Source organism: Drosophila yakuba, chromosome X, assembly GCF_016746365.2.
Source record: "Drosophila yakuba strain Tai18E2 chromosome X, Prin_Dyak_Tai18E2_2.1, whole genome shotgun sequence".
Taxonomy (NCBI): Eukaryota; Metazoa; Arthropoda; class Insecta; order Diptera; family Drosophilidae; genus Drosophila; species Drosophila yakuba.
Window position 1 is genome coordinate 22,254,089 of NC_052526.2, and position 26,332 is coordinate 22,280,420.

General features: G+C 41.0%; 3 protein-coding genes and 1 pseudogene across 5 annotated transcripts; 3 read left to right on the forward strand and 1 right to left on the reverse strand.

Moving 5' to 3' along the window:
• Positions 1–4,352, forward strand: part of LOC120320663 — a 24,828-nt pseudogene extending 20,476 nt beyond the window's left edge.
• Positions 4,353–8,388: 4,036 nt separating this feature from the next.
• LOC120321794 lies at positions 8,389–10,871 on the forward strand. The gene is made up of 2 exons (XM_039375709.2): positions 8,389–8,614; positions 8,669–10,871. The coding sequence occupies exons 1-2, from the start codon at positions 8,460–8,462 to the stop codon at positions 10,767–10,769; spliced, it is 2,256 nt and encodes a 751-aa protein (XP_039231643.1). The 5' UTR covers positions 8,389–8,459; the 3' UTR covers positions 10,770–10,871.
• A 7,342-nt stretch (positions 10,872–18,213) lies between these two features.
• LOC26536437 lies at positions 18,214–24,142 on the reverse strand. Of its 3 annotated transcripts, none has more exons than XR_005560671.2 (5): positions 24,002–24,142; positions 23,553–23,944; positions 19,287–19,349; positions 18,910–19,230; positions 18,214–18,855 (listed from the first exon to the last, which is right to left on the reverse strand). XR_005560671.2 is itself a non-coding variant. In XM_015189253.3 (5 exons), the coding sequence occupies exons 3-5, from the start codon at positions 19,016–19,018 to the stop codon at positions 18,567–18,569; spliced, it is 333 nt and encodes a 110-aa protein (XP_015044739.2). In that variant the 5' UTR covers positions 19,019–19,230; positions 19,287–19,349; positions 23,553–23,624; the 3' UTR covers positions 18,214–18,566. The 3 variants fall into 3 exon arrangements, 2 of the variants coding, with proteins under 2 accessions (XP_015044739.2, XP_039228552.1); XM_015189253.3 differs by lacking the exon at positions 24,002–24,142 and having other exon boundaries at positions 18,214–18,701; positions 18,763–18,855; positions 18,914–19,230; positions 23,553–23,624; XM_039372618.2 differs by lacking the exon at positions 24,002–24,142 and having other exon boundaries at positions 18,214–18,701; positions 18,763–18,855; positions 18,914–19,230; positions 23,531–23,592.
• On the forward strand, positions 23,108–23,804 carry LOC26534910. Its single transcript, XM_015189257.2, has 3 exons — positions 23,108–23,356; positions 23,415–23,507; positions 23,569–23,804. Exons 1-3 carry the CDS (start codon positions 23,252–23,254, stop codon positions 23,701–23,703), a joined length of 333 nt encoding a protein of 110 aa, XP_015044743.2. The 5' UTR covers positions 23,108–23,251; the 3' UTR covers positions 23,704–23,804.
• Positions 24,143–26,332: the final 2,190 nt, after the last annotated feature.

A 26,332-nucleotide genomic window follows, 5' to 3' on the forward strand; every position in this document is an offset into this window, starting at 1 on the left:
TCAAAAGCCGTCTGGTAAGGGGCGCAAGCGACTCCAATGGCCAGGCAGGCGTCGATAATTAGCATAGCAAAACCATTAGAGGAGGAATCCAGTGGATCCTTAAAGTGAATTTCTTAAATAGAGAAAATGAAAAGCCGCAGGATAATCAACTTTTCGGTATAGGCTAATACAGGCAGTGCACTGCATTCCCCAGCCAAATGAAACATCTAGGTGAGTTCAAGAACTGTCCAGGCGACGTCGGTAGGCTTCGGCGCCAGGACTAGACTTAGGCTTCTTTTTGTTTCAGTGCCATTAGTGTGTGGTAAGGGGATCCAAGCGGATCCAGGGAAGCTCAGGTCCTCATTTTTGTGTGGCGACTTTGGGAAGTACCCGAGATTGTTGGCAGTTGATGGAAAAATGCGGCTTTTAGATGGTGTATGAATGAATACTACGTGCCTGAGTGGCACAGTAATATGGTATATCTATGGCGTATTTTCGCAATAGCTACTTTAATACAGACACATAGCACTAAAAACCTTCCCATTGAATTCGGGGTGCACACCAGATTATAGAATGGGAAATCAAAATAAAATATTCCATTACAAGTGCTTACTTGTGAATTGTAATATTTAAACAATATATTCTTATAGCCTTTACTCGTACAGTTCATGCGTCTGTCCGTCCGTCGAGATCCAGAAAACTATAAGCTTAAAAGCTAGAAAGTTGTGTATGAGCATCAGACTCGAGAGACAGAGACCCAGGCGCAAGAAATACTTATTCGCTGTATAACGGGTATCTGATAGTCGTAAAACAGGACTATATAGTTCTCTCTTGTTTTTAAACGACTCAAAAGGTAAATACAAATACTCAACTTCAATCTCTCTAACTAATTGACTGTCATTTAAATCAAATGTTTAGAAGCTTCTAGAAAATTGAAAGATAACTAAAAGCTTAAGTCCGCAATTTAAGGATATTTTACTTATACAAAACATGCACAATTGGTGTGAAGATAAGTTTCAAATTCCGCGACCACACCACACAAAAAATATATTGCAGCATTTCAAATTGAAGAAAAACAGCCTTAAAAACATTGCAAGAATGTTTGGGGGATTAAGTCTGTGCTGAAAACGAACGTTTGCTTTTATTTTGTAGCGTGCCATTGGAACTAAATGGAAAATGAAAAATTTATAGAATTTAAATGCAATGGCTGCTCCAAGTAAAGCTGGCTAAAAGACCCGGGCTTCGAATGGGTTACGTTACGGAATTAAACTGAAAAGAGAGAACGCTATAACGAGTTCCCCGACTATCTGATACCCGTTACTCAGCTAGTGGAAGTGCGAAGGAGAGTCTTCAACACTGACGGTTTTTTGGTGGTTTGTGGGCGTTAGAAAGGGGGGTGGCAAAAACTTTTTTGGCCAATCGATAGAAATTTATAAGACTAATAAAAACTGAAAAAATATGAAAACATTTTTCAAAAGTGTGGGCGTGGCAGCTTTGGGCGGTTTTGTGGGCGTTAGATTAGGCGTGGCAATATAAATCGACAAACTGCGTTTATGTCTCTGGAGTCTGTATGCTTAATCTCAACTTTTTAGCTTTTGTAGTTCCTGAGATCTCGACGTTCATACGGACAGACGGACGGAGATGGCCAGATTGGCTCGGCTATTAATCCTGATCAAGAATATATATACTTTATATGGTCGGAGACGCTTCCTTCTGCCCGTTACATACTTTTCAACGAATCTAGTATACCCTTTTACTCTACGAGTAACGGGTATAAAAACCTAACCCAATAGAAACAATATATGATAAAAATTTTATTTTAAATAGTTTAAAGATAATATACAATTCTGTCGTTCCGATAGGATATATTTCAAACAAATAACTTAAGGTTGCACCCATAGAGTTGTAGAGTGCGTGGAAAAATTTGGCATCTAAAAATTCAGTCCGATTACATTTCTAACAAAATGCCACGTACTTCTTTATTTGATGTAGATGATGACAACAGTTTCTTAAAATGGCCAGCGGTGATGCGGTAAACTATCCTAAGAAAAAGAGCACAGAACCCATCTACAATCAAGATGGCTTTTCGAATATGATATCCAAAGACCGTGCTCCAGGTAAGAACTTAAAAAAAACAGTCATATTTAATATGAATTTAATTTCATATTCAGCGCTTTTCGAACCGTAAATGAACCGCACCCAAACCCCATACCCTCCAAGTTCCGCATCGACAATGTTGTTCCGGACTTTGGACTCGAGGAGAATTCTAACGTGCTTCCCAAAAACTGGCAAATGCCACCTCCAAGCTCATCAAGCATTGTCAAGAGTCGACGATGCCCCAACGAAGGAAAAATATCTCCAAATGTGCGTCAAACTGTTCCAAAACCTACCGTCGATACAGAACCCTCACCGCTGACACCCATCAAGGGGCCTTTGTGGATGAGTATGATACAGAAATGTTGTCGTCAGAGGATATTTGGAAGCTCTGTATGGATGCGAAGAAGGGGCTTATAAAGCCCTCGGATGCTATATGGCCTTTGTTTTGCATGGAGTATTTGGAGCCTTCCAAAACTCCACCTCCGAGTTTAACGGAATCTCAAAACTCCAATGAATTTCCTCCGAAAACAGTTCGAGTTGACAAAAACCGATATAAAAAGAATTCTTTTGAAACTGGTTTTGAGAGGAAAGTCGGAAAAGATGAGTGGCGGGTCTTGGATCAGTGGATAGAATCGGAGGGGCTCAACGGATCCTATAATGATATAGAAGAATCGGATTCAAAGGGAAAGGTCGATAGTGACGCCAAGAAGCCTCGGATTCTGGACAATGAAGATGTCGCCTTTGCTAGCTGCACCATTGGAATCGAAGAGCAGCGGGCACTCAAGGAATGGATAAAATCGGAGGGCCTCAACGAACCCCACAGTGATATAGAAGAGTTTGATATGTTATTAAGCCTAGCCAGAGATCATGAGAAGAATCATGATCTTCTGATGGAGTTACTAAAGCCCAAGGATCTTATCTCCCAGGAAAAGGATGTTTGGAAAAAGTTTTCTCCAAAGGTGTTCGAAATGCCGCAGAAACCTGATTGCGTAAAGCCTGAGTTGTGGAAACCCCCACCCAACGAAAAGGTTTCCGTTGAAAATATTCCAGAAAAGGAACCAGAGAAAGCAACTGAATTCATTGTGGAAAAACCAGAAAAGCCAGTTATCCTCGAGGTCAAAGACATTAAAACATTGCCCCGAGGCCCGAGGCTGAGGAAGCTACCAGAGTTGGCTACAGCAATGCAGTGAAATCATTTCCCAACAAGTGCAACTCCTCATCTATGAGGACGGTTCCAACAATCCAACTGCTGCAGAACCAGAGGCCATTGACTTCGAAACCGAGATCAGCGAGGAGCAAATGAAGCCCCGAGTCCTGGGAGAAAGCAACAGAAATGTCTCAGCGGAGACTGGATGGCAGAACAGCTTCACAGTTTTTCCTCGAGGACTTCGAGTACATCATTGACCAAACCATGACGGAGTTCAGGGACCCCCAAGCTAAGAGACTCCGCTCAAAGTGGAACCAGCAGTTTGGATCAAAATCGGTGGAGAATTTGAGGAGATGTCTTCTGCTTCCGCCTCTGCCAGATCACTTGGACCAGTGCCTCCAGAGGATTAGAATCCTAAGGCGTCCCAAAAGGCGCAAGGTCGAGGAATTTCGCATGCACGTCGATATGAATTTTTGCAAAATGTATTGCACACTGAGTATGAATACGAACTTGGATCTGCAAAATACGGTTAGGTTCCTAAGAAACGCCGTTTACAAAAACGACATCGATGTGATCCAAATCCGGTATGAGGCCACACAGATAGCTTGGATTTGGTCCGATGGCAGTGTCTTGATAATCAATGGAAGAGGCCATGCGATGCTTGCCGAAACACAAAGGGATCTGATGTTTAGGACCCTTGGGAGGGCGAACTTCAAAGCCGACCCCTCAAACAAGCTTCTACATCTGCGTCTCATTTCCTGCGCCCACTTTCCATTTGGGATCTCTTTGCCGGTGTTCACTGCGTTAAGCGTTCTTTCTCCAGAGCCCCATATGCAGTATGTCTACTACGTGGACAAGGCAGTTCCCGGGGTGGCGGCCCGTGTTCATGAGACGGGAATGGTCCAGGTGTTTGCCATGACCACGCGTGAGGCGGATAATATGCTGAAGAAACTGTACCTTCTTACGGCCAATCACCGAAAGGCCACCAAAGACGTCATCAAAAAGAAACCAATGGACTACGACTGACAAAAAAAAAATTTAACTTACGAGTTACAAACAGAATGATGTAAGGATGTGATCGAAAATAGAATAGTAATTATAATAAAGCTGAGAACGCTTTGGTAAACAATTCAATGGCTCAAAAGTCGGTTCAATCATTATTTTGTTCTTTAGAATGAATAGGCGTGGAATTCTTGCTCTGCTATCAGATACCTGTTACTCTGCTATTGATTAGATTTTAATTAAACATAGATTTTACAAAGATTATACATACTGCAGAATTGCTAAGCCAACTTCTCACTAATATCAATATACCCTCTGCCAGGGTGTGCAAAGTAAGCCGTATAACTATGTATCCTCCAAATATTTTCTGTCCCTCAAAGCTGTTTTTAATTTTGTAGTCATGCAAATTTCGTTTCCTTTCCTTGGCTTGAACATTTGGTTCAGCAGAAGTTAATTGGTTTTTTGCGGAAGAAGTGCCGCTTAAGACGTCGACCTGGGGGACTTTTTTCCCCGGACTTCCAGCATAATACATGAATAAATACAAGAAACAATAACACCAATAGTATTATTTACACGAAAAAATGTGCATCAACACAAAGCTTTATACTCAACTTACTAAAGCCATTAAGTTGGCTAATTAAAATTTTAAACTAAAGAACAATAATATTATATATACTTGTACATAGTAAAATTCCTGTTCCCTTTGATTTTTAATAGAATCTCACAAAACATTTAAAAAAAATCGATATTCTCGTTAACATATTTTAAATGGTTTGCTAACTTACATAGTTTTGGAAATTATGATTTATGTAGTTCAGTTTTTCTGACATAAAACCTCTGTTTTTCTTCAATTCTATTTGTTTAGCTGGTGAAGTAAATTTTATTTCAAATTTAACTAGTCCCGTATTCTTTGCTTTCCGAAAGCGACTAGGAAAAAGATATCCCAATTTTAGCAATGCCACTGTTGGCCATCTGCATCCACAGCTTTCCCTGGCTTAAAGGGGTTCCATTTCATTTATGGCCACATGCAGTCGGCTTTTTTCAAGTTAATCCAATCAATGCACTCGCATTTCTCGGCACAATCAAATTCTAGTTACAATTTGAGGACTTGGAAGCCTGGACACATATGGCACAGTTAGAAACGAAGAAATAGAGTGAAACGGGATGGAACAGAAAAGGGACAAAACTACACGACGGTTAGCCAACTGGATGGTTAAGAATTTGCCACAATAGACAAAGAATTTATGAGACGCTTATGAAAGACTTTCCAGCTCAGTCCCTTTTACCTAATGACAGAGTTTCACTTTTTCTGCACGAAAGTGAGGGCAAATGGGTGAGCCCATGACAACGATGTTCTTCGGTCTTACATCAGTAAATTAACGCATCTGGGTCAGCAAAGTGAATGCAGTTTCCCACAGAAAAAGAGTATTGGATATCAATGTTTGGTATACAAAGCAGAGCTTGATTTTCATATTAATTATTATATAATTCCGTTTGTTATATTTTTATTTGATGAAAAAAGTTGTAACACCTGATTATAATTGTAATTATTATACACTAATCATGCACTAATATTCTCATATTCCGCATCGTAGAGCACATTTGACTAAAATCTCTGTCCTAAAAATCACGGCAAATCACTGTGCATATGTTTACATTTGAATGTTTTCCATTTCCTGTTACTCAGCAATTTCCACCAACAAAACAAAAATAAACAGGAAACGTAAAAAAGAATAATATTTATAATTAAATTAATAAGAAACAGGATCAAAAGCCGTCTGGTAAGGGGCGCAAGGCGACTCCAATGGCCAGCAGGCGTCGATAAATTAGCATAGCAAAACCATTAGAGGAGGATCCAGTGGATCCTTAAAGTGAATTTCTTAAATAGAGAAAATGAAAAGCCGCAGGATAATCAACTTTTCGGTATAGGCTAATACAGGCAGTGCACTGCATTCCCCCAGCCAAATGAAAACATCTAGGTGAGTTCAAGAACTGTCCAGGCGACGTCGGTAGGCTTCGGCGCCAGGACTAGACTTAGGCTTTTCTTTTTGTTTCAGGATGCTCGCTTCCGTCGAACAGGACCTAATAGGTTCCGTCGTCTTGGCCGAACACACATTAAGTATACGCCCTGTCTGGAATGCGTATAAGTGAAATAATAGGTGAATACCTTCTAACTTTTTGAAATACCGTATTGCATTTTTCCATACTCTATACAATTTACTAGTCTTTTAATTTTAAAAAATCCCTTTAAATGCTAAATAACGTTAAATTTATTCGCTTATATTCTTCCTAGTATTCAGACATTTTGTTCTTTTCTGCCTAAAGTGTTTAGAGACTTGGCTCAGCTATTATTGCCAGAATTCGGCTGTCTCCAGATAGCTTCACATACCTCCGTGCTAGCAGAAAGGGATAGACTTTTGCATTTAATCTTATGAATCTTTGAACATACTTTAGCACTTTGACACTTTTGCCCATCGCCTGCGGCGGCGAAGGAGGCAAGCGAAGGCAAACAGTTTTTGTTCGGATTTTTAGACTTTGCTAGCAGCACCAGAGTGCCATTAGTGTGTGGTAAGGGGGATCCAAGCGGATCCAGGGAAGCTCAGGTCCTCATTTTTGTGTGGCGACTTTGGGAAGTACCCGAGATTGTTGGCAGTTGATGCAAAAATGCGGCTTTTAGATGGTGTATGAATGAATACTACGTGCCTGAGTGGCACAGTAATATGGTATATCTATGGCGTATTTTCGCAATAGCTACTTTAATACAGACACATAGCACTAAAAACCTTCCCATTGAATTCGGGGTGCACCAGATACCAGATTATAGAATGGGAAATCAAAATAAATATTCCATTACAAGTGCTTACTTGTGAATTGTAATATTTAAACAATATATTCTTATACCCTTTACTCGTACAGTTCATGCGTCTGTCCGTCCGTCGAGATCCCAGAAACTATAAGCTTAAAAGCTAGAAAGTTGTGTATGAGCATCAGACTCGAGAGACAGAGACCCAGCGCAAGAAATACTTATTCGCTGTATAACGGGTATCTGATAGTCGTAAAACAGGACTATATAGTTCTCTCTTGTTTTTAAACGACTCAAAAGGTAAATACAAATACTCAACTTCAAATCTCTCTAAACTAATTGACTGTCATTTAAATCAAATGTTTAGAAGCTTCTAGAAAATTGAAAGATAAACTAAAAGCTTAAGTCCGCAATTTAAGGATATTTTACTTATACAAAACATGCACAATTGGTGTGAAAGATAAGTTTCAAATTCCGCGACCACACCACACAAAAAAATATATTGCAGCATTTCAAATTGAAGAAAAACAGCCTTAAAAACATTGCAAGAATGTTTGGGGGATTAAGTCTGTGCTGAAAACGAACGTTTGCTTTTATTTTGTAGCGTGCCATTGGAACTAAATGGAAAATGAAAAATTTATAGAAATTTAAATGCAATGGCTGCTCCAAGTAAAGCTGGCTAAAAGACCCGGGCTTCGAATGGGTTACGTTACGGAATTAAACTGAAAAAGAGAGAACGCTATAACCGAGTTCCCCGACTATCTGATACCCGTTACTCAGCTAGTGGAAGTGCGAAGGAGAGTCTTCAACACTGACGGTTTTTGGTGGTTTGTGGGCGTTAGAAAGGGGGGTGGCAAAAACTTTTTTGGCCAATCGATAGAAATTTATAAGACTAATAAAAAACTGAAAAAATATGAAAACATTTTTCAAAAGTGTGGGCGTGGCAGCTTTGGGCGGTTTGTGGGCGTTAGATTAGGCGTGGCAATATAAATCGACAAACTGCGTTTATGTCTCTGGAGTCTGTATGCTTAATCTCAACTTTTTAGCTTTTGTAGTTCCTGAGATCTCGACGTTCATACGGACAGACGGACGGAGATGGGCAGATTGGCTCGGCTATTAATCCTGATCAAGAATATATATACTTTATATGGTCGGAGACGCTTCCTTCTGCCCGTTACATACTTTTCAACGAATCTAGTATACCCTTTTACTCTACGAGTAACGGGTATAAAAACCTAACCCAATAGAAACAATATATGATAAAAATTTTATTTTAAATAGTTTAATAATTTTCACAAAGATAATATACAATTCTGTCGTTCCGATAGGATATATTTCAAACAAATAACTTAAGGTTGCCACCCATTGAGTTGTAGAGTGCGTGGAAAAATTTGGCATCTAAAAATTCAGTCCGATTACATTTCTAACAAAATGCCACGTACTTCTTTATTTGATGTAGATGATGACCAACAGTTTCTTAAAATGGCCAGCGGTGATGCGGTAAACTATCCTAAGAAAAAGAGCACAGAACCCATCTACAATCAAGATGGCTTTTCGGAATATGATATCCAAAGACCGTGCTCCAGGTAAGAACTTAAAAAAAACAGTCATATTTAATATGAATTTAATTTCATATTCAGCGCTTTTCGAACCGTAAATGAACCGCACCCAAACCCCATACCCTCCAAGTTCCGCATCGACAATGTTGTTCCGGACTTTGGACTCGAGGAGAATTCTAACGTGCTTCCCAAAAACTGGCAAATGCCACCTCCAAGCTCATCAAGCATTGTCAAGAGTCGACGATGCCCCAACGAAGGAAAAATATCTCCAAATGTGCGTCAAACTGTTCCAAAACCTACCGTCGATACAGAACCCTCACCGCTGACACCCATCAAGGGGCCTTTGGTGGATGAGTATGATACAGAAATGTTGTCGTCAGAGGATATTTGGAAGCTCTGTATGGATGCGAAGAAGGGGCTTATAAAGCCCTCGGATGCTATATGGCCTTTGTTTTGCATGGAGTATTTGGAGCCTTCCAAAACTCCACCTCCGAGTTTAACGGAATCTCAAAACTCCAATGAATTTCCTCCGAAAACAGTTCGAGTTGACAAAAACCGATATAAAAAGAATTCTTTTGAAACTGGTTTTGAGAGGAAAGTCGGAAAAGATGAGTGGCGGGTCTTGGATCAGTGGATAGAATCGGAGGGGCTCAACGGATCCTATAATGATATAGAAGAATCGGATTCAAAGGGAAAGGTCGATAGTGACGCCAAGAAGCCTCGGATTCTGGACAATGAAGATGTCGCCTTTGCTAGCTGCACCATTGGAATCGAAGAGCAGCGGGCACTCAAGGAATGGATAAAATCGGAGGGCCTCAACGAACCCCACAGTGATATAGAAGAGTTTGATATGTTATTAAGCCTAGCCAGAGATCATGAGAAGAATCATGATCTTCTGATGGAGTTACTAAAGCCCAAGGATCTTATCTCCCAGGAAAAGGATGTTTGGAAAAAGTTTTCTCCAAAGGTGTTCGAAATGCCGCAGAAACCTGATTCCGTAGAGCCTGAGTTGTGGAAACCCCCACCCAACGAAAAGGTTTCCGTTGAAAATATTCCAGAAAAGGAACCAGAGAAAGCAACTGAATTCATTGTGGAAAAACCAGAAAAGCCAGTTATCCTCGAGGTCAAAGACATTAAAACATTGCCCCCGAGGCCCGAGGCTGAGGAAGCTACCCAGAGTTGGCTACAGCAATGCAGTGAAATCATTTCCCAACAAGTGCAACTCCTCATCTATGAGGACGGTTCCAACAATCCAACTGCTGCAGAACCAGAGGCCATTGACTTCGAAACCGAGATCAGCGAGGAGCAAATGAAGCCCCGAGTCCTGGGAGAAAGCAACAGAAATGTCTCAGCGGAGACTGGATGGCAGAATAGCTTCACAGTTTTCCTCGAGGACTTCGAGTACATCATTGACCAAACCATGACGGAGTTCAGGGACCCCCAAGCTAAGAGACTGCGCTCAAAGTGGAACCAGCAGTTCGGATCAAAATCGGTGGAGAATTTGAGGAGATGTCTTCTGCTTCCGCCTCTGCCAGATCACTTGGACCAGTGCCTCCAGAGGATTAGAATCCTAAAGCGTCCCAAAAGGCGCAAGGTCGAGGAATTTCGCATGCACGTCGATATGAATTTTTGCAAAATGTATTGCACACTGAGTATGAATACGAACTTGGATCTGCAAAATACGGTTAGGTTCCTAAGAAACGCCGTTTACAAAAACGACATCGATGTGATCCAAATCCGGTATGAGGCCACACAGATAGCCTGGATTTGGTCCGATGGCAGTGTCTTGATAATCAATGGAAGAGGCCATGCGATGCTTGCCGAAACACAAAGGGATCTGATGTTTAGGACCCTTGGGAGGGCGAACTTCAAAGCCGACCCCTCAAACAAGCTTCTACATCTGTGTCTCATTTCTTGCGCCCACTTTCCATTTGGGATCTCTTTGCCGGTGTTCACTGCGTTAAGCGTTCTTTCTCCAGAGCCCCATATGCAGTATGTCTACTACGTGGACAAGGCAGTTCCCGGGGTGGCGGCCCGTGTTCATGAGACGGGAATGGTCCAGGTGTTTGCCATGACCACGGGTGAGGCGGATAATATGCTGAAGAAACTGTACCTTCTTACGGCCAATCACCGAAAGGCCACCAAAGACGTCATCAAAAAGAAACCAATAGACTACGACTGACAAAAAAAAAATTTAACTTACGAGTTACAAACAGAATGATGTAAGGATGTGATCGAAAATAAAATAGTATTATAATAAAGCTGAGAACGCTTTGGTAAACAATTCAATGGCTCAAAAGTCGGTTCAATCATTATTTTGTTCTTTAGAATGAATAGGCGTGGAATTCTTGCTCTGCTATCAGATACCCGTTACTCTGCTATTGATTAGATTTTAATTAAACATAGATTTTACAAAGATTATACATACTGCAGAATTGCTAAGCCAACATCTCACTAGTATCAATATACCCTCTGCCAGGGTGTGCAAAGTAAGCGGTATAACTATGTACCCTCAAAGCAGTTTTAAATTTTGCAATCATGCAAATTTCGTTTCCTTTCCATGGCCCGAACATTTGTCTCAGCAGAAGTTAATTGATTTTTTTTTGTGGAAGAAGTGCCGCTTGAGATGTCGTCTTGGACTGGGACTTTTTTCCCCTTTTAGTTGCTCCCGGGGTAGTGTTTTTGTTGCTGTGGCTTTGGCGTTGGTTGGTGTCTTGGTGGAAAACAAAAGGCTTAAAAGGGGATACACAAAGGATTTGAGCAATCAAGTGCGCTTTTGAACACGCAGACCGAAAACAGTTTTATTCACGTTCGCTTTTTCCAGCCTCTTATTTTCCTGGCACCTGCCATTACGTTGAGGGCTAAGAAGAAAATGTGCTTCGCCCTCAGTTTTTTTCAAAGTCATAACTATGCTGGGATTTCAATGTGCGCCCAAAGGAACCCACACGTATACGCCATAAAGTCCTCCCATAAGGAAAGAAAAAAGGAAAAAATAAGTAAGGAAACGGGGCATACAACTTCAAGTAGTTGGGTCCAAATGTCTGCACGGCTTTAGCCAGCAAAAACAATACGGCCCGGAAGGGCGGACACAGAAAAAAGAATTCCGAGCGCTCTGGCTTTTGTCTTAAGTTTCACTTGAACGTCGAACGCACACACGCAAGCACTCGGGTGAAGGACATTTAAATTCTGCAGCGGAATGCACCTATGGGCATAGGGGATTCCGGGCTCGGGGCATTTTAATCATAAGACTCTGGTGCCTTTCTAGCCCAAGAGCCAATACGAATTTCGCCCACTTAATTCAATGCATATTCGCCCAGCATCCAGTTTGATTGAGCTTAAGAATGCACTTACAAGCAGCTGTACTTCGTGAACGAGGCAGTTCCTGAGCTTGTTTTTTTTTTTTTTTTTTTTTTTTTTTTTTATTAAAAAGTTTGGATACATGTAAAATTTAAATTATTGTACTGCTAATAATAGGACATAGTAATACTATTGTATTAGACATAAAGTTAACAATTTTTGATTATATTCGATGTTTTATCTTTTTAAATACTTATTGACAACTAATACAAGGAATATTTATTACGACATGGTTCTAAAAGATAGATCCTGTGGGTGGAGTCTCTTTAATCGTCGCCTTACATTTTGCCGTAACAATCGTCTAGCGAGAACATTTGGATGCCGGTTCAGCCTGTCTTCATACTTCTGAGCTAGCGTTTGAATAACGTCACCAACCTTCTCTATTTCCAGATCTCGTTCTATGTCACTAGTACGCATTACCAGGGAGCATTGCACATTGTTCTCAGTATTTTACTCTGAGCTGTACGGATTTTATTTATATGTGTTTTGGCTGCAATTCCATAAACTTGTAGACCATATCTCCAAATCGGGCTGAGGATTGTTTTATAAATGGCCACCTTGTTTTTTAGGGAGAGCTTGTTCCTTGGAGACATGAGCCAAGACATTTTTGCAGCTTTTGACAACATAGTATGCTTTACCAATGTAGCATGACGTCCAAAGTTAAGTTTCCTGTCCAGGATGACCCCAAGGTATTTATAATAGGGCTTATGCTCCAGCACGGACCCAAGAAGCGTTATGTTACCGCAGCTTCCAGGTCTTGTCGCAAACGTAACATTTGCGCATTTGCTACTGTTTATTCCTATGTTCCAATCCTGCGCCCATTTTTCGAAGGAACAAACGTACTCCTGTAAGGCTTCTGCGGCAATGACCAAGGAAGGGTTTCTGACAAAAACTGCGGTATCATCAGCGTATGTTGCAATAAGCACGTCATCTGTGTCCACAGTTCGGACCGATCTTGGAGTTGGCATATCAGCAGTGTACAGAGAGTACAATGTAGGGCCGAGAACGCTGCCTTGAGGAACTCCTGCGCAAATTGGCCTATTCGAAGATTTGATTCCGTTTATGGTTACACAGAACGTCCTATCCTCTAGAAAGCTGGTTACTAGTTGATGTAGTTGCGGATTAAGCAAGGACTTAAGCTTACATTGTAGACCTTTGTGCCACACCCTGTCGAAGGCTTGCTGGATATCCATGAAAACCGCCACAGCGTATTCCTTTTCTTCCATAGCCTACAGTGCGAAATTAACAACACGATGTAGTTGTTCTGGAGTACCGTGGCTTTTTCGAAATCCAAACTGCCACTTAGGAATCGACATTGCCACGCTGTCCAGATTGAGAATCCGCTTTAAGATAACTCTTTCGAGCATTTTTCCTAATGCCGGAAGTTAGCTGATCGGCCTGAACGAGTTGACTTCAGTGGGCTGCTTCTCTGGTTTGGGAATCATTGTAATAAGAGTCGATTTCCACAGCTTGGGAAAGTACCCCACTCTCAGAATCGTGTTGAAAATGAGGACTATGAACAGAATCGCTCTGAATGGAAAGTTTTTAATGGTTCTGTTGTCCAGCTGATCCTCGCCAGGACATTTTTTCAGCTTGAGCTGCTTGATTAACAATGAAACCTCACCGAATGACACTGGGCTTACAGGCAAGGACATTTGGTACGGAGTTTCTAGGGAGGCTTGGATTTTAGTATGCATAGAATCGTCCGTAATGTCGAGTGTCTGGAATCTTTGCTGCAAATTTTCTGCAAATGTTTCAGCCTTTTCTGTATCAGATAAGCACCAGCCGCCTAGTGGGTTTTTTAATGGGGCTTTTGGCACCACTTGCCTTTTGAATCGTCTGGTTAGTTTCCAGAGAGAGTAGTTGGATGAAGCATCCGGACTAGCATTTTCCAAGTGTGCGTCAATTTCAGCCTGTCTGGAGCTCTTGAGAACTTTTTGGAGACGGTTTGCTAACCTTTTATATATTGAATTAACCCGCGCATCTCCAGTTCTAGCGTATTCTCTTGTACTCTTCTTTTGAGACACAAGAGTGCAGCAGCATTTGGAGGCAATTGCCCTCTTTGATGATGACCAGGGTGTTGGGGGGAATTTGGGCTGGCGTAGGCAGCAGCTATTTGTACTTTGCTCATAAAACTTGAAATTGCTTCTTCGATTTCCTCAGCGCTATTTAGGTACATGTCTAAACTGATCCTGCTCTCCAATTCAGCTTTAAAAATCTCAACAGAGGAGCCAGGTGGAAGTAATTGTTGTCTGCGTGTTTTTAGTTGTGGTTCATGATGAAGGACAGCAATTAAAGGCAAATGGTCAGAGGACAGGTCATAGCACTTGTCTACAGAGAGCTTGTTGTCTGGAATACCATTGACGATGAAGAAATCCAGCGCAGACGGAGTGAGCTGGGAATTGTATGAGTAGAAGGTTGGTTCGCCTGTGGCTAGGATCTGGCATGAACTGTTGGCAATAGCTTCCTGAAGTTGCCTGCCACGTGAGCACGATCTGATACCACCCCACCATTGGTGTTTGACATTGAAGTCGCCTCCTAGTATAAATCTGTTGCCGAACGAACTAATCAGATGGTCGAAGTCAGCCCTGGCCCAGGATTCATTGGGGGGAGATAGGTGGAGGCGATTACTACATTACCGCTGTTAGTTTGTACAATTACACTCGCTATTTGCATCTTCCACGATACCATGGGGGCCTTTGGACTATGTTTGATACCAGATTTTACTAGCAGTGCTGCTCCACCTCTGCAGTTACCGCTAGGATGATTTGCATGGTAAATGTCATATCCTGGAAAGTACAAATTATGACAAGACTGGCAGTGGGTCTCTGTAACCAGCATTATATCCAGTGAGTTGGTACCACTCCTCGTTGTTTCTGAGGAGTCCCCGTGCGTTCCATAATCCGATTTTTATATTTGTCGCAGTCATTAGGAAATTAGTTTTTGTACCAGTTCACGGAATGCTTTGTTGGCATCCATCGACTCCTGAACAAGCCTAAAAAGCTTGATCCATTCGGGAATTAACATCCTGTAAGGCTTTTTCCAGCGTCTTAAATTTATGATCAATTCCGTGTTCGTCCGGTATGTAAGTTGGGGGAGAAACGGTTGGTTTCTCCAAGCCGTTGTTCTTCAATCTCGTATTTTGACGAGCCATGTCAGCGTAAGAAAAGCCATTTTTAACTACTGACTCAGAAATAATTTGTGCCTCTGAATTTGTGAAGTTGTTGGTGCTGGGCCTTCCAGCCTGCCTTAGTCCGTCCTTAGGTAACCTAACAGCTGGTTTTAGTTTTTTGATTAGCTCAATTCTCACCTGACAGACTTTGTCGTTGGATGCATGATTTTGTCCACAGTTCGCACATATGTACTTCTCTGGTAGACCTGCCAGGCATAAGTTGGAGTTAGTTTGGTGATCCTGTGAACACTTGCCACAGACTGGATTTTTAAGGCAGTAATTTCGGGTGTGCCCAAAGTCTTGACAATTAAAACATTGCACCAGATCCTTTCTCCGGTTGGCACGCTCTACAGTAACCCTGTGTCTTCCACATGGGTTATTTTTAATGCATCAGACACATTTGGTGCTTGCCTAAGATTGACATAAAATAGATTTTGTCTAGTTTTAGCATTGACTGCTTGCTCGTCAGATCCAATTTCTCGCCAATCAGGTCTCCTCGGGCAGTAAGTGTTGAGAACACAGAAACCCTTTTCAGAGAAAGCTCGCTCAATTAATTCTTTAGGAACAGTGGAGTGAATGTTTTTAAGGACCAGTCTAAATGGCTTGTCCTCCTTCAATTGGTGGTGCCAAAACTCACAATTCAATTCAGAGAGTGTTTTGACTACCATTCTGAATGTCATTGCGTCAGTTGTATATATCCTAGAGATGCCCGATTTAAATGTACGGATGTCGTAGTCTGATTCCACTATAACTGCATTGAGTGCTCTTTCCAACTTATCAATGCTGTTAATTTTGGGTACACAGATAGCTGGATCCTGAGCTTGTAAGGTAGCTTGTCGGTGATCTCGGCCTAAAAGTAGGCACTTAATTAGGTCGGGAAAAATGTTAACTAGGCTGTCAGGTAGAACATTTCTCCAACTGCAATTTTTGGAGTTCAGACTCGGGGTCCCGACCCGAAGCGGTAGCCACTGGGCATTAATTGGGTTTAAACCAGCGAGCGAGAAAGTGCGTCCGAGCTATCCGAGAATAAAAGTGATCTCTCAAAAATACAGAAAAAAAAGAGAAATTCAACAATTCGATAATTCAACCAATTCAACCAAAACCAGTGAATCGGAAAATTTATATTTCGATTAACTTTAGTGCCAACCCCTAGAGGGTAAGTTTTGTGCGTGTGTTGTGGTTCAGAATTTTTTTGTTAAGGGAATAAAATTACAGGTGGCACCTAGGAAAATATTTAATTTCAAGAAAATAACCATTGTCAGTGCGACCAGTGAAGGAAGCATAAATTGCCGACCAGGAGGTGTAATTCTGGATTGCATCAGACGCCACCGTTAAGCGCAGAAAACATGATTTAATTGAATTCACTATATTAACATTATCTACATATATACCCATTTTACCTTACACCGCTTCACACCTGACCGACTGCTTGTTAAGCAGATCGGCAAACAGTCAAGCAGAGCAGCATTAGTTATTCCGATAGGAAAAAATAAATTCCACCTTATGTTAGGAAATTCATTTAAGTTAGGTTGTAAGAGAAATAGCATTCATTTAGGGCAATTCCTTTCTTTTCTTTCCTTCTCCCTTGATCCCATATTCCTTCCTCTTCCCACATAAGCGAAAGCCCGCCTAAACTGGCGTGAGCAAAAGAATGAGGTAAAAAGAGAAGAAAGAGTACCGCAGTAGGAGAGCGGCTCAAAAGAGCAGATCAAAAAGAAACAGCTCTCTTAGGATTAAAAGGCGGTGTAAGCTGATTTCTCTTCCACAGGCAACCACTTGAAGCGCTTCATCGTGGGAAATGCAGAGTGAGTAATATAAAGGTTTTATTTAAATGAGAAAGCAGCTGCCGGAAGAAAAATCAAATAATTAGCTACTGCGGCGCTACTTGTTTTCCAAGTTCACTGTTTACCAATAATAAATTAAAAAAAAAAGAAATTTTAAAATGGAAATGAAAATTGCTCATTTTTAATTTTTACCCTTGCCCCAATCTTCGCTATTTGCTAAAATCTTAAAAGAATAAAAACAAAAAATTTAAAAATTAAAATGCACATCCCTATATAACCTACTTCCCCTATTCTTAATGCCCAGCATAAATATTCCTTTTTTGTTAAGCAAACAAAAATTTTACATTTTTCATATATATCTGTTGCGTTAATGTCTACATGAACGCCACATTCCAAAAAGTCTTTTAAAAAGTTAAATCTAGATGTTAAAAATTTGTAAGTTAGGGTAGTCATTTAGGATATGTTGTCTAAACCTGTTCCAGTTAAAACATTGTCAGTTTTTAAGTTTATTCTATGTTAAAAATTAAATTTTATAATGATTAAATCAGAGTAAATCTCTCTAGGGGTGCCATGCGTCGACGGAAGGTGTATGTCGTGTAAAGTATAGCATACTTGTAGGGATCACCGGTTAAGTCAAATGGTTAGTGGTGGTCAAGGTAGGGTGGGCGTCGACAGCTTAACAGCTGCTGTCGTACGAGTGTGCTATGTCCTTGTTTGTCCTTAGTCCTGTCGTCCGATAGTCCTTTAGTTTTTTTGTGGAGATCAATTCCAAAGCACGCGAAATAAATAAGAGTGTGATACGAGACGAGCATGTAGTCGCGATGTCAAATATTCCCCCCCTTTACTCTACCGAGAATTGGTAGCCGGAACCAGCGCGTGCTTGATCGCCCAACTGCAATTTCCATCTGCTCGGGGAAGATATACTCGTAGTTCGCTACACTATCGTAGATTATCCTGTTCCTAAATGTATTAAGCAATTGCGACGATTCCTGGGTATGACTGGGTGGTACCAGAAATTTATTCGAAATTATGCTTTTGTCTCAGAACCTTTAAAAGAATGCGTTGAAAGAAACACTACGTTTTAATTGGTCCAAGGCAGCTAACGAAGCTTTTGAGAATTAAAAAAAGCAGCTTTGTAATGTCCCAGTGTTACGTACCCCATATTTTCAACGGCCGTATTATATCCACTGCGACGCCAGTCGCACCGGCGTTGGTGGCGTGCTTATGCAGATAAATGACGAAGGTGTCAAAGTTCCTATCTCTTACATGTGCAAGAAACTTAATCAATGCCAGAGAAATTACTCGGTCAGAAATGCAGTTGCCGCGAAGCCGCCATATTTTTTTTTTTAATAACTTTTATTCACGTTTACTTTTCTAATTTCATAAAATTTTACTATTTCGAGTAAATAGCCAAAAAATATTAACAAATAATTTGGAAAACCCAAAAACGTCCTAGCAATCAAAACTGAATCGATGTTGCCAGAAGCAGTAACGTAGTTTAAAGCATCGTTCGGCGATGAATTCCCAACTTTCCTCATTGACATACAGCTCTATCACGATGTTGTCGCAGAACTGAGGGACCTGCCGCTCCACATCATTGCAGTCTAGGGTGGAGCGATTGACCACGGCCCACTTGTCGGTGTTTAGGCCCGGGTTCTGCGACTCCTCACGTCCTCAGGAGGCCGAAGAACTCGATTAAGGGCTGGCAGGAGTGCGGCGGGCACATACCATGGACGGCTGACATGACCCATTGGGCTGTTTCCTCATCCTCGCAGACCACTAGCATGCTGGAGTCGAACGTCTGCGGATAGATACTCGTAAGGCCCACAGTATTAAAAAGTATGTATGTACCATGTATGCACCATGTTAGCTAAGGTTGAGGTATGAAGCCTATGGTGGCAAACAGCAGCGCCAGATGAAATCCCCGTCATAAGTAAGAAGAACAGCGCGGCATTCTGTGACGAGTTCTTGGTTAGACGAGTCGAATAAAGGAAAATAAGAAGTTTAACCTACGCATCGGCGTCGGTTGGCGTTCACAATTAGGGCAACGGTGTCCACACCGTCCGCGTCCGAACTCTGGTTTGTTATCACCAGACCGTATCGCCGGTTCTCGGGCATTGTGTTCGCATACGGCGGCCAAGTATCCCGCCTTCTGCAATTCCTATTTTCCTATTTTTGCACTCCACCAGTTGCTCCACTGCGCTGCTGCTGGCTCCGACTTGCACGCCATTATTTGTGTGGGAATTGGTTCGAGTAAGAATACTCGCAGTGAACTGTGGTCCAGAAATCGATTTTTTTGGCGTAAAGTCGAGTTTTCGATGTTAATATATCTATTTTAATTCTAAATTAAATAAATCATACATTAATAAAAAATTTTAATTCAAACCTTGAAAAGTGGCAACAAAACTTGTTGACAGCTTTTAAAAGTGTGCTAGCGAACAGCTGATTTCTGAAAAGAAAGAAAATGAAATAAAATATTTAGTTGCTTTATATTGTGCCACACGTGTAAAATTGGTCCAGAAAATTCAACTTAATTATGAAAAGTCATCTTCCAATTTATGTGTATTATTTTTTAGAATACTAACATGCGTTCTCCGTTTTTTCGTGGCATATAACTAATAAGCTGTTCCATGCTGAAAGCAACTAATTTGTCCAGATTGTACTTGTGTGTGTTAGCCACAAATCGAAAACTCATCCTTATTTGTCCCCCTTTTCTCACTATTTGGTAATATATAGGCAACTTTTCGAAATATGGCGCAGAAACAATCGAAAAATTCAATGTGTATTGGACTGGATATACAGGGTGGGCCATCTAAATGTGACCCACGACAACTCTTAATAACTTTGACATACATTGTCAAATCGACCAACGTCATACCACATCTGATTCTTCATTTCAAGTAGTCATTACTATGGATAACTACACTCCTTCAACGATCAATCGAAGCCACTTTTGATGCCAATTGTGCGTAGAAAGCGAATGCATAACTTCTGGTTCCAACAAGATGGCCCGATCTAACGCCACCCGACTTTTATTTGTGGGGATTTTTGAACTCTAAAGTGTACATCAACAAGCCAAGGACTTTAACTCAACTCAAGGCGAACATCGAACGTGAAATAGCGGCCATACCTAAAGCTACGCTCGAGAAAGTGATGAAAACTGCCGAACAAAGAGCCAATTTCGTCATCAGGGAAAAAGGCGAGCACATGATCCAAATAATATTTTAGATGTTAATAATATTAATCTCCTTGAATTAAAATAAATGCCTGTGCAAAATTAACAAATTGTCTTTTTCTTAGCAATTTTATTTACGAATCACACGGGTCACAAGTAGATGGCCCACCCTGTACACCAAGATTAATAAAAATGCTTTGGAATCCAAGATCTTAAAGGAAATAGACAAAAAAAACAAGAGAGAACGCTATAGTCGAGTTCCCCGACTATCTGATACCCGTTACTCAGCTAGTGTAAGTGCGAAGGACAGTTTTTGGCGGTTTGTGGGCGTTAGAGTGGGCGTGGCCAAAAGTTTTTTGGCAAATAGATAGAAATTTACAAGACTAATACAAAAATGAAAAAATATCAAAACATTTTTCAAAAGTTTGGGCGTGGCAGCTTTGGGCGGTTTGTGGGCGTTAGAGTGGGCGTGGCAAAAAGTTTTTTTTGCAAATCGATAGAAATTTACAAGACCAATGCAAAAATGAAAAAATATTAAAACATTTTTCAAAAATGTGGGCGTGGCAGTTTTGGGCGGTTTGTGGGCGTTAGAGTGGGCGTGGCAACCTGAATCGACAAACTTGCGCTGCGTCTATGTCCCTGGAGTCTGTATACTTAATCTCAACTTTCTAGCTTTTGTAGTTCCTGAGATCTCGACGTTCATACGGACGGACAGACGGACAGACGGACGGACAGACGGACATGGCCAGATCGACTCGGCTACTGATCCTGATCAAGAATATATATACTTTATATGGTCGGAAACGCTTCCTCCTGCCTGTTACATACTTTTCAACGAATCTAGTATACCCTTTTACTCTACGAGTAACGGGTATAATCAGTAATTTTAATAGTTACATTTGTAAGTATCTTTCCAAATATAACTACATGCTTGAACGATTTATGTCTGGCTGGCGTCTAAAATATCAATTACACTCGATGAAACCTGCAAGACACCACAGCAATGGACGTCTTATACAAATGCGGGCACAAGATTAAAAAGGAAATTTGCATCTGAGCTTGCAGATGAAAATAATTGTGATGCAAATCTTCTTGCACATGCTGCAGCACTCTCTGCGCAGAAACAAAGCAGGAAGGAACGGCTTTTATTCTTAAGAAAACCATAACAACACCCGAATAATCATCTGAATCGAGAAAGCAATTTGGTATACAAAAACCCATTCTACTTGCTCCCGATAAAGCTTTCCTTCTAGAAAATTCTCTTACAAAACAGCAATACATGAACACTAGATTTATGAATACAAGTCGCCACAGTAACATTTATCCAAACTACTATAGTCTAGTAATGGATTCTAAATTACAATGCCGTCCTGTAAATATAAACGTAACAGAAACCTGTGCCCAAGTATCATTACAAAACCTTTTGGATCATACTGCGTCAGAATTATTAAAATGCAGGCTGATGTTTTAAATCAGTTCTCAAACAGTTCTGAAACTAATATGCAGCTATGGATTTGATGGTTCAACGGGTCATTCAATATACAAGCAGAAGTTTACTACCGAAACACCTGGCAAACAGCTTTCAGATCACTCAATTTTTGTCACTTCTTCTTCCCATAAAAATTATAGACTCTTTTGAAAACAAAATATGGAATAATTCATAAAATATTGGTTCACGATTACCAGATTAATAATTCGAGCTTGGTTCTACTAGGATACATAGGCTTCTCAAGCTTGCAACATAGCTTACAAGAAAGATAGATTGTCACATTCAATTGTCGCAACTGATATATTTCATAGAGCTGTAGATTTCTCGATCCATTATTGTCTAGTATTTCTCAAAAGAGGTATTACGTGTAGTACGATTTGCAGTGTCGAGTCCCCGACTATCTGATACCCGTTACTCAGCTAGTGGAAGTGCGAAGGAGAGTCTTCAACACTGACAGATTTTGATGGTTTGTGGGCGTTAGAGTGGGCGTGGCAAAAAGTTTTTTTGTAGATCGATAGAAATTTACAAGACCAATACAAAACTGAAAAATACCAAAACATTTTTTAAAATTTGCGTGGCCAAACGATTTTAAGCAAATCGATGGAAATTTTTAAGACTAACAAAAATTTGAGAAAATATCAACTCATTTTTATACCCGTTACTCCTAGAGTAAACTAGTATACTAGATTCGTTGAAAAGTATGTAACAGGCAGAAGGAAGCGTTTCTGACAATATAAAGTATATATATTCTTGATCAGGATCAATAGCCGAGTCGATCTGGCCATGTCCGTCTGTCCGTCTGTCGTCCGTCTGTCTGTCCGTATGAACGTCGAGATCTCAGGAACTACAAAAGCTAGAAAGTTGAGATTAAGCATACAGACTCCCAAGACATAGAAGCAGCGCAAGTTTGTCGATTCATGTTTCCACGCCCACTCTAACGCCCACAAACCGCCCAAAGCTGCCACGCCCACACTTTTGAAAAGTGTTTTGATATTTTTTCATTTTTGTATTGGTCTTGTAAATTTCTTTCGATTTGCCAAAACACTTTTTGCCACGCCCACAAACCGCCCAAAGCTGCCACGCCCACACTTTTGAAAAATGTTTTGATATTTTTTCATTTTTGTATTAGTCTTGTAAATTTCTATCGATATGCAAAAAACTTTTTGCCAAGCCCACTCTAACGCCCACAAACCGCCAAAAACTGTCAGCGTTGAAAACATTTTCCCTCACTTCCACTATCTGAGTAACGGGTATCAGATAGTCGGGGAACTCGACTGTAGCGTTCTCTCTTGTTTAAAAGTGTGGGCGTGGCAGTTTTGTGCGGTTTGTGGGCTTTAGGGTGGGCGTGAGAACATGGGTCAACAAACTTGCGCTGCCTCTATATGGAGTGTGCACTTTCTAGCTTTTATAGTTCCTGAGATCTCGACGTTCATACGGACAGACGGACCTGGCCAGATCGACTCGGGTATTGATCCTGATCAAGAATATATATACTTTATATGGTCGGAAACGCTTCCTTCTGCCTGTTACATACTTTTCAACGAATCTAGTATACCCTTTTACTCTACGAGAAACGGGTATAAAAATCGATTTCTGGACCACAGTTCACTGCGAGTATTCTTACTCGAACCAATTCCCCCAAAAATTAAAGGGAAAGAGGGATACTTGGCCGCCGTATGCGAACACAATGCCCGAGAACCGGCGATACGGTCTGGTGATAACAAACCAGAGTTCGGACGCGGACGGTGTGGACACCGTTGCCCTAATTGTGAACGCCAACCGACGCCGATGCGTAGGTTAAACTTCTTATTTTCCTTTATTCGACTCGTCTAACCAAGAACTCGTCACAGAATGCCGCGCTGTTCTTCTTACTTATAACGGGGATTTCATCTGGCGCTGCTGTTTGCCACCATAGGCTTCATACCTCAACCTTAGCTAACATGGTGCATACATGGTACATACATACTTTTTAATACTGTGGGCCTTACGAGTATCTATCCGCAGACGTTCGACTCCAGCATGCTAGTGGTCTGCGAGGATGAGGAAACAGCCCAATGGGTCATGTCAGCCGTCCATGGTATGTGCCCGCCGCACTCCTGCCAGCCCTTAATCGAGTTCTTCGGCCTCCTGAGGACGTGAGGAGTCGCAGAACCCGGGCCTAAACACCGACAAGTGGGCCGTGGTCAATCGCTCCACCCTAGACTGCAATGATGTGGAGCGGCAGGTCCCTCAGTTCTGCGACAACATCGTGATAGAGCTGTATGTCAATGAGGAAAGTAGGGAATTCATCGCCGAACGATGCTTTACACTACGTTACTGCTTCTGGCAACTTCGATTCAGTAAAATTTTTAACTTTTAAACTTTTTAACAATCGCCGAGCCTAATAAAAATATTACATAAATAACTGCCGACGAAATTCATCACACCAAAAACTTACCACTAGGGCTCAGCGCGGCGTATAGCGGTGGCTTAGGTTTTACCATCCTGCTGACTTCCTCTTCTCGCCTCCCAGGCTACTTAAAGACAATTTTTATATTGGATTGACAGCACCGATGACGCCTGGATTTGAAATGGGCGATCGAGCGTTAGCTGCTTTCTCTGGGTCGTCAATATCGGCTTGCGGTAATTTGAAGCTCTAGTCAGAGAATAGACCGTGCCATTCCAAGGCGTTTGTCGCCGATTGCTTGTGCAACCAGCAGGGAGGCTTTTCTCGGCCCTCTGTTGTCTCCTTGCCTTTCTGGGCTTGTAACCAGCCCTGTTCTCTGAATTGTTCTTGTGCGCAATGTATATGCATGCGGCATTTGTTGCAATGTCCAGAATGGAATCATGAGCGAGCATGATTGCATTATTGAAGAGTGGAAACGCGACCTCAAGGTCTATATTTCCGCATCCGACCGATTCGTTAGCATAACTTTAACTTCAAGAAAAATTGTTGGAGCGCAAAACCAATAGAGAACTTCTCCCGGGTCATTATTTCCCAATAATCTTGACAGGTAATACGTTTTCTAAACGTTTTTTGGTCTCGACAATACTTTTTCGGTTATTTCTTTTCATTAATTATGCGCTTAAATCATACTGCCAATTTAGGCAAAAGAACGACAACGACGCAGCAGATCTGCTCAAGGGTCAATTCTAAATCCAAATGTGTTTTTTATAGAAAATCTTTAACAAGTACAAAATTTTGTTTGTAGTCACCAACATTTAATCGAAGTACTGCAAGGACGAGGGCAAGTTTTCCGCTTATATGGTTTATTTAAACAAAAAATATAGCTTAACATTTAATTATATAGACTTATGACGAAATTTAGATTTAGTAACAACCGCTTTTGACAACTTTTCCACTTGACTCTCGACTCTACACTCGCTCCCTTCCTATCGATAACTTGCTCTTGTCTAGGGTTACATTGTAATTAGGGCTGCAATGTAGAAGTATCGAAACATTTAATACCTATTTAGTACGTACAACCACTGCAGAATTAGATTTTTGCGCATAAAGTCGAAAAATTGAGTTACATGGTTTAAACTTCACACATTTTATTGTAATAGCATTGATAATTTGTGAAAAAAATGCGACCACGCCCACGCTCGGCGCCCCTGTAACTAATTAATAGTAGATTTAGAATAAATACATATTATTTCCCGAATTTCGCAAAGTATCGCGAATTTTTTAATTTTTCACGAATTTTGATTTGTTTGTGGCGGTTTGTTGGTACTCCTGTCTGTCCCTTATGCCGACAAGCTGGGCCATTTTGAATGTACACTTAATTGTTGACAGTTGATTTGCATGCACGTGTTTTGGATCGTCTTCGATTATTACCTGTTCAAAAAAATGGGTCAAAGAACCTGTATCCAATTTTGTGTAAAAAACAAAATTAAGTGGGCGGATGCATTCCGAATGTTGACTGTGGCGTCGTGGTCACGAATCGTGGGTTTATGGTTATGAAGTGGAAACCAAAGCTCAATCATCTCAATGGAAGCTGCCGCACAAAGGTGCCCTAAACTGAAGAGGCCCATGAAAGGACGACGTAATCCTAGTAACATTGTAAGATACCCAGTTTTTATTGAGATTCTCTTTAATCTCTTTGAAGACATGATACAAGTATTCAATTACGACACCTGGGGGTACCTTACCACCGGAAATGAAATCGTAACACCAGGATATTGCCGATTCAGTGTTAGAATTTTTTGATAACGTGATCTTGATACACTCCCCCTATTCGCAAATTCAGCGTTGGGGATAAACAATTCTTTTTCTTCCTCGATTAAGTAAATCTTGAATGACAGCGATATGCTTAAGCAATAAAAGAAATGTTAATTATTCTGTTTCTATGGTACTGGAAAAGAGTTTAGATGGAATTATTGAAAGGGAGAAAGTATCGAGGTTGCCCTTCTGGAAAATACAGGGATGTGAGCCTGACTGTTGCGATGTTGTTGACAATTGCTTTGATAAAATTGATCCTTACGTCAGTAAGCCTTCTGATTTCGTTAAAAAAAATAGGAATCTTTGCAACAGGTACCGTTATTAAGAAATTGCCAACTGCTCTCAGATGCGGAATTAAAACAGCGCGGGACTGGTTCTTTTGATATGAAATGCGAAATTAACCATTATCTTGTGTGCAAAACGGTTTGATAATACGCCTGTTTAACTAATATCTGCAGGTTATCAGCCTGTTGGAATATGCAAACGTTGGAGCCAAAAAAAAAAGCTTACATTGATATTTCAAGGCCAGTTATTGCTGCTTTATACGTGGGTGAAGTAGATTTGGCA

What these genes read in the sequence shown, in the direction of transcription:
- LOC120321794 (XM_039375709.2), top strand. Translation starts at nt 8,460, where the DNA reads ATGCCACGTACTTCTTTATTTGATGTAGATGATGACCAACAGTTTCTT. An exon ending in ATCCAAAGACCGTGCTCCAG is followed by an intron (nt 8,615 to 8,668) that starts GTAAGAACTTAA and finishes TTTCATATTCAG; the next exon opens with CGCTTTTCGAACCGTAAATG.
- LOC26536437 (XM_015189253.3), bottom strand. Translation starts at nt 19,018, where the DNA reads ATGCCCGAGAACCGGCGATACGGTCTGGTGATAACAAACCAGAGTTCG. An exon ending in ACGCCAACCGACGCCGATGC is followed by an intron (nt 18,856 to 18,913) that starts GTAGGTTAAACT and finishes AACTCGTCACAG; the next exon opens with AATGCCGCGCTGTTCTTCTT. An exon ending in CCTCAACCTTAGCTAACATG is followed by an intron (nt 18,702 to 18,762) that starts GTGCATACATGG and finishes ATCTATCCGCAG; the next exon opens with ACGTTCGACTCCAGCATGCT.
- LOC26534910 (XM_015189257.2), top strand. Translation starts at nt 23,252, where the DNA reads ATGCCCGAGAACCGGCGATACGGTCTGGTGATAACAAACCAGAGTTCG. An exon ending in ACGCCAACCGACGCCGATGC is followed by an intron (nt 23,357 to 23,414) that starts GTAGGTTAAACT and finishes AACTCGTCACAG; the next exon opens with AATGCCGCGCTGTTCTTCTT. An exon ending in CCTCAACCTTAGCTAACATG is followed by an intron (nt 23,508 to 23,568) that starts GTGCATACATGG and finishes ATCTATCCGCAG; the next exon opens with ACGTTCGACTCCAGCATGCT.